The sequence below is a fragment of the Saccoglossus kowalevskii genome, chromosome 11 (genome assembly GCF_978046115.1).
Source record: "Saccoglossus kowalevskii chromosome 11, keSacKowa6.1, whole genome shotgun sequence".
Taxonomy (NCBI): domain Eukaryota; kingdom Metazoa; phylum Hemichordata; class Enteropneusta; family Harrimaniidae; genus Saccoglossus; species Saccoglossus kowalevskii.
In genome coordinates, this window is record NC_140651.1 from 12,573,498 (window position 1) to 12,580,895 (window position 7,398).

General features: G+C 38.3%; 1 protein-coding gene across 1 annotated transcript; it reads left to right on the forward strand.

The window, feature by feature from the left end:
• The first annotated feature begins 3,685 nt into the window (after positions 1 to 3,685).
• LOC100378812 (uncharacterized) lies at positions 3,686 to 6,721 on the forward strand. The gene is made up of 4 exons (XM_002733649.4): positions 3,686 to 3,714; positions 4,413 to 4,486; positions 5,468 to 5,953; positions 6,516 to 6,721. Exons 2-4 carry the CDS (start codon positions 4,429 to 4,431, stop codon positions 6,602 to 6,604), a joined length of 633 nt encoding a protein of 210 aa, XP_002733695.1. The 5' UTR covers positions 3,686 to 3,714; positions 4,413 to 4,428; the 3' UTR covers positions 6,605 to 6,721.
• The last annotated feature ends 677 nt before the right edge of the window (positions 6,722 to 7,398 follow it).

Here is a 7,398-nt window from a genome sequence, read left to right on the forward strand (position 1 = left end):
ACAGAATAATCCTCAACAAAACATAGAAACATTTCATAGACAAATACAGGCTCCAAAATTATGTCTATTGCAAAACAATTCAACCGACAACCAGTTTGACGCCACAATTTCTTGCTGGAGCCTGAGTTCTACGCGTGATTTTATTGCGTTCAAAACTGTTCTATTTCAAACTGCGCATGCATTTCTCGAAATGCATACTAATTAGGTAACTTGTCACTGATAAAAGTCACCGAAAACATTTTGAGCAATTTTGAGCAATAGTACTAGAGTGAAATTTAAACGTGCCTCTGCATTCTCCATGAATATCGCAACTTGCTATGATCATGGAAAAGAGAAAACCTGGGCTTACTTTCAACATTTAGCTGGAGTCCGATCGAAAACGTGTCTCAAAAAATACTTTTACATCATTTTTCCGATTATTTTTTTCAGCTCGTAACGATAGAATCAGTCAATTTAGAACTAACATGTATGCTATCGGAAAGCATTTTGGCACAATTTTACTGAAAAGACGAGTTTTTCATTGCTCATGAATATTAATGTATGCAAATGAGACGATTGTTTCAACCAATCGTGTCATGCAACTCCACCCCCCCCCCCTGATTGTATTAAAGAGCGGCAGTTGTCGTGCCGCGTCGTGTTCGATATGGGACTCATAGCGACGTATACAACGCGTATAAAATACATTGTTTATTTACATGAAATTCGAACACGCGCTGCGCGACGACTACTGCGCTTTAAGTTAGTAAGAATTGCCATTTTAGCATTTTCGTGCTTTAAAAATGCATTCTGTTTGTCTATTACATATTCAAATGATTCAGAAATTATCATTTTAACAGATAATTATGAAATCATTATTACAAGATGTACTCCACCCTTCTTCACCCGTACTCGGTTACAAAACCTTCAAACATAAATATCTAAATATGTAACTCAGGGAAATATATTGGCAAGGTTTGCGCGATCTGTAAACGTATATGGCATAAACGTAAAATATCTGAAAAAATGTTTTTCCTGGGAACCTTTAAAAACAAATGCTTAAAATTCCCCACGGTCCAACAAAACCACGCCATCTTGCGACGGCTCCTAACTGCGCCGTCTGCTTTTGTTTTATTTTGGTTCATGGGAAAAACATACTTTGTCTCGCGCGATAATAATGAGCATAGCAGGACCACATTTGTTTACAATATCGTTCAAAGCATTGTGTAATTGGTACTATTTTCTCCACCGAAACGAATGACGGGAATATCACTTACATTACATTAACCATCAAATATGGGGATAATGATATAATTGGTTTCGGTCTTGGCAATATAGTTTGGTGAATATTAATGTTTTTGTCACGTTACATTGTGTCACCTGACTAGAGGACAGGTGTGACAAAGTCACAAAAATAAATAAATAAATTAAACTAAAGAAAAAATATTGACTTTTTCCGCGAAAGTAGGGACAAATCTATATTTTGGCCAATACCATGGCAACGGTGGATCAGAATGATTTTGTTTGTTTTTGTTTTTCTCAGGAAAGTGCAGGTGCGATCCGCTTGTCAAGTTTGAACGTAAGCGGCCCAGCCAAAAGAAATACAGAAGAGTTATACGTACATGCCTGTGTACCAGTGTTGCAATTGCTGGGCTGGAGGTTAATTGAATTCAACTTCAAAATGAAATGAAATGGGACGGGTTCATTTCGGTTGAACCAGGTCACCGTGGAAGGAGAACATTGTCTGTGGTGTGTGAGAATAACTTCTATATAAATTGTTTAGTTGTAAATAGAATGCTTTGCATAGTTTCTATGTTTACTTATACTCTGCGTGAGCCACGTCAATCAAACGTACGCGTCATCGCAGCGGGCAGTGGCAGATTCAGTAGGGGAGCATTTTAAGGGGTGCGCTCGTTCTCATCCAGTGGTTACTCTTACACGTATATCCTACAATGCAATACGGCATTGGCATCTTTGTAAAGATGCGCCCCTCTAACTAAACATTCTGCTTCAGCCCTGAAGGGTCTGGCATATATTGGCGAAATTACACGATCTAGTGTAGTCGGTTGACGCCATGTCAGTCGACTATATTCGGTTGTTTAGATGTAAGTGCAATTGTCGGCCAAGACTTGTTCCATTTTCGCGTTAAGTCGACCCATTTCTTATAACTGTCTGTCGAATACAGTCGGCCGTCAGTAATTTCGTATTTATGAGCAAGATTGTCGCTAGGTGAGCTACAGTTGCCGGCAAATTACACCTACACGTTGGTTTGGAGTTTTGAATCGCATGGGTATGTGAACACGTATTACACAGAAGCAATACGACGTCATATTAATTAGCAGGGCCTTTATTCTCGCATCCGTAAATATGCAATTGTTTTTTTTTTTATTCTCGATTGAATACGAATTACACGGTTGTGTTGTTTACACATAGTAAGTGTCTTCAGTGTCATAGTACGGAACGCGGGTTTGTTATGATTGGTTTAAGTTGAGTTGTTGAGTGGTTCCTAAAGACGGTCAAGGCTATATAGTAAACTCGGTGTAAAGTTAAAATCACCATGAACAAGTTTCGTCACTTCCACTTTACATTAAATTATCCATATGCTACGTAATTCTTTTCATGAAATGACATGCACGTTGCTGTCCGATACTGAAATACGTTAATATATGAATAAATAAATATGTCATTTAGATTTAATCACGGGAAATCGCGAAAATGTATATTCTATTTACTAAATGTCGCTGTCGCAAGGTAAATGTGACAGATTTGGTTATATATTGAACACAGTATCGCAAACAGTGAAAACGCAATAAAAAAGCTGCTCTAGGAAGAAACGTTCTGTTAGTGAATAGGTGGGTGCGTATTTTTATGATGAAATGTACGTTAACCTACAAATTCATATAATGTTGGCAATTAGCCAACGCGTACTACACTATTTAGACGTATGAAGGGTGTATACCGGGAGAAGCCTGCAAAACAACAATACTGACACACGCTTTTCACGTCACTGAAATGTACGTTACCGGGATAGTGAAGTGAGGGCGATGGACCCTAGTAACACCAAAGTAAATCAATAGGTCCTGGTGACGACTTTGCAGATTAGAGTGGGTTGTACCCGCAAACAAAGTAAATAAATAGTATGACCTGGAGCAGGCAGACCATGAGCAGTTTATCGTTGTTGTTTTTTCTTTCGTTTTTTTCTTTTTTTTTTTTCTTTTTTTTTTTTTTTTTTTTATTTTCAGGAATATGTGACTGGACGTGCACTTCAGAAGGAATGTGACTGTCCTCCAAGAAAACAGCATTGCTGACAACCGGTGTCGTCGTTCTCACGGTCTGTTGTACTGTACTGTGTCCGACTGTGTAACTATTAAAATATAAGTACAAGGCCTGTTTACGCCCATAAACGCATTGTTCGGTGGCAAAATGTCTTTATAAACATATGAGAACACACAATTTGCCATTTAATTATTTCTTTTTATATGTACTATATTCGGATAGACACCACCAGAGAAGAGAAGAGACATAAGAGAGACATAACAACGCATAAACAGAATCAGTTTGTTTATGAGATTCCATGACAACGACGCGGGGCGCCACCACCGTGTGACTTGGGCGATGTTAAATTGTCAACGCAGTTTAGTCACGTATCCTAGCGCAGTGCAGCTTAAAAGTCGCGCGCTGTAAAACGTGAATACTATTAACAGTGATCGTTAGCAGTTTTTTTGAATTTAATTCGAGGTATGTAACGTTAGTATTATCTTCTTTCCTTCCCACAATGATGATTGCTGCAAAAAGGAATTGCAAATTTTAATTCTTACTTTCAGTCTAAAACTTTTTAGTTCCTATTTTAAATCGTGATTCAACCCACTTCAAGAACGGAGTATATTTGTGAATAGTTAAACAATATAAATAGACTACAATACATATAAATATATGAACATTAAACTCAACTATTTACACGTGGGAGGGACACATGTATACATATCACACAGTAAGTACGATAGAAAAAACATAATATTTTGAAATTTGTTATCAATTTTTGTTACAAAAGTAACTTGTATATTTAAAAATGAGTTGGACTGCGTTAGTATTATTTTTATATTGACAACATTGCTTATGGTTATGTACTATTAAGAATGACAAATTCAGGAAAAAAGTCTACGATTACTTATTAATGAAAACAAAATACACATTTTGCAATAAAATCATTACTAAGTTTGGGCTTAACAATTTTTTGAGAGCTGTTAGTAACCGTTGTAAAAGCGTGCGTGCGATCTCGATTTTGGGACTCGTCATTGGGATGTTTTGTTTACTTGTTGCTAGGTTTTTTGACGGTGTCGATGATACATATCTGTCATAGTTCCGAGTCCGCTAATGCGCAACACACACCCAGTTATGCTTTGAATTACGTCATTAATTATCATTTATTTTCACAGTAACAATATTTTCATTATGGCGTTGAACTTAGCCGTTGTTTTATTACTGGTTGCTGTGACTCAAGGCGACATCCGTAAGTGTTTTTGTTTTTGTTTTAAATTAGATTTTAGATATAAATCTTCAGTTTCAGTCATTCTAACAACTAACTGTATACAAAATATGCTCTCACACGAAGTCTAGGCAGTGTTTGGACGTATTGCAGTTTAGTACAGTTCCTGGATTGGGGTGATGAATAAAATATGGTACGAAAGCTGATGTAAAAAAAAAACGCGTAAAAGGGGTGTTATTTATTTATTTGACGTGTTTACGCATGTACCGTATTTAGGGTCGAAAGTGTGAAAAAAAAGGAATCTCATGAATTCATGTTACCTAAACTTAGAAACAGTATGATTTTAGTATGTAAATAAGGTATCTATTTTAGGTTTCTGCAAAAATAATTACGTGTTTAGAGGTTTTTCGAAATGTATACTTCAACATGAATACCAGGTCTGACTTGGAGTACCCATCCCCGGGTACAGTTGGCCTCTTGATGATGTAACAGCTGATTGGAGGCGCGTAGAAGTGGGTCCTAAAAAAATATCAGTGGTGTTTATTTTCTGCGAGTTTCTTACCATTCTTTTTTTTAAAATGTTGTGATTTTGTCGGCATATTGTTCCCAGCGCCTCCCTGGGGGCAAGTCTATGGCTGGTTCCAACGATCTACTGTGCAGTCAAAATATAAAAAAAAAACTCCTAAAGCTGCCTAAATAAGGAAAATGAACATAATTAAAACTATAGACTAATACCCAAGGTATTTCGGTTACGTAGCTGTTTAACTCTCCCCATAAAGTACTGGACTTGGAGACCGGTGTTGTAAGCGTAAGCGAATGGTGCATAACGCCTTTGCAAGCAGTAATAATGTTTGTTTGTTTGTTTGTTTTTTCATTTAAAGAAAATTCATATGAATTTTGATTGATTGACCAATTGAATTCAGTTTCTCAAAAAAAGGTGTACAGTATCCTTAAGCAGACAATGAATTCAACTAAAACACATTCATACTGATTTAACCCTTCTAGATATCGCTGAACCAACATTCACAGTTACCAGTCCCACCTGTGACGATCTTGAATACTACCCAGGAGTTGCACAAGAAATCACAGTATCTATCGTCATCACCAATGATGGTAGCGAACAACTTCCTGCTAGTGACAATAACCTCGAAGTGTCGTTCTGGACCTACCCACTACCCGATGGTGTCACTGGTCTGGCGGGCCAACAAGATCAATACATGCAGCTGACTGGCAGCACGTTCACGCTTGCAGCCGGTTCTTTGAGCGTCGCCATCCCTGCTGGGGCTAGCAGCACCGTGACTGGCTCCACTAGCATTTCCATGCCGTCCGATAACTGCGCAACATTCGAGCAGCTTTGCGTGGGACTGGGTCTTTCGGATGCAGCTTTAGGGGCCGGTGCGGGTATGGGAGGCAATGGCACAGATAGCATGACCGGGGCGTGCCTAGACTGGGGCTGTACAGCAGGACAGATGGTCGGGGAACTAGATTGCGGTGAGTTATGTATTTCATTCTTATAGGTGAACCGCAAAGATAACTATATAGCATACATACTACGTTGAATACAGCTTAGCAGAACAAAATAAATAATTGTGATGAATATTTTGGCAGGAAGTTTAATGGCCAACAGTGTATTACTGAATAAAGAGAAAAAAGAGAATTCATTCAGAATCCTACGTTTGAAGCAGTTTGAGCCAATTATAATTTTACTCAACCGAATGTGTTGCTGCAAATGTATTCAATGCAATATTATATAAAGGAAAACCATTATCAACCAGGAAATTAATTCACTGAAATATTTGTAATTTTTTTGAAATATCATGAATAATGTATGACTTTTTCAATCGGTGTCAGCGAGCAAAATTTAGAGATCAAAATTGTTTCTTTTTTGGTATCCCGATGATTAACATCCTAAAAATGAAACTATGACGAATTTGATGAGGTATAAACTTGAATTCGAACCTATTTATCATGAACATTCTGTAATCAGAATTTATATCAACGTAGAATAAAAAAAGTTTTTATTATGTTAAACTATATTTTCTTTTCCATACAGATGGACCTGAGGATGCCGCCACGAGCATTACCATGACCTCGGTAACAATGCTGTTCTCTTTGTGCTGTACGCTGATAAGCCTGGTATAAAGAAATTATACCTGCTGGGACTGGGAACCATGGCAACTGCATAAACCATAACATGTTATGATGAATATGACGTATATTATGAGGATAGATTTAGAAAATAATATAACTGCAACACTACTTTTACTACTACTTTGCGTACTTTTATTATGTAGTATTTGAATGTCTCAAAACAATCGAACTGAGTGACGGCGTCATGGTTACGGAAGCACAATGCTTTCAGTGTGTGTTCTGAAGTACAGACAGCTACTGATATACAGTCATTATTCAAAATCGGGAAAATATCAATAGCTAAATAATTAATATTTTGTTATTGTTTAATGTACATCCGTTGGAAGATGCGTGACAGCGAAGGCTGTAATAATAGACGAAGTTCGGGGTAGCGGATTGGGCATTCCCGTCAATGAACCAATGGTGTCGGGGTGGTGGACGCTCTCGACAATGAACTCCAGCGATATCGGGGGAGGGCCATTATCATCAACGAACTCCAATGATATCGGGGTGGTGGGACACTCGACAATGAACTCCAGCGATATCGGGGGAGGGCCATTATCATCAACGAACTCCAATGATATCGGGGTGGTGGGACACTCGACAATGAACTCCAGCGATATCGGGGGAGGGCCATTATCATCAACGAACTCCAATGATATCGGGGTGGTGGGACACTCGACAATGAACTCCAGCGATATCGGGGGAGGGCCATTATCATCAACGAACTCCAATGATATCGGGGTGGTGGGACACTCGACAATGAACTCCAGCGATATCGGGGGATGGCCATTATCATCAACGAA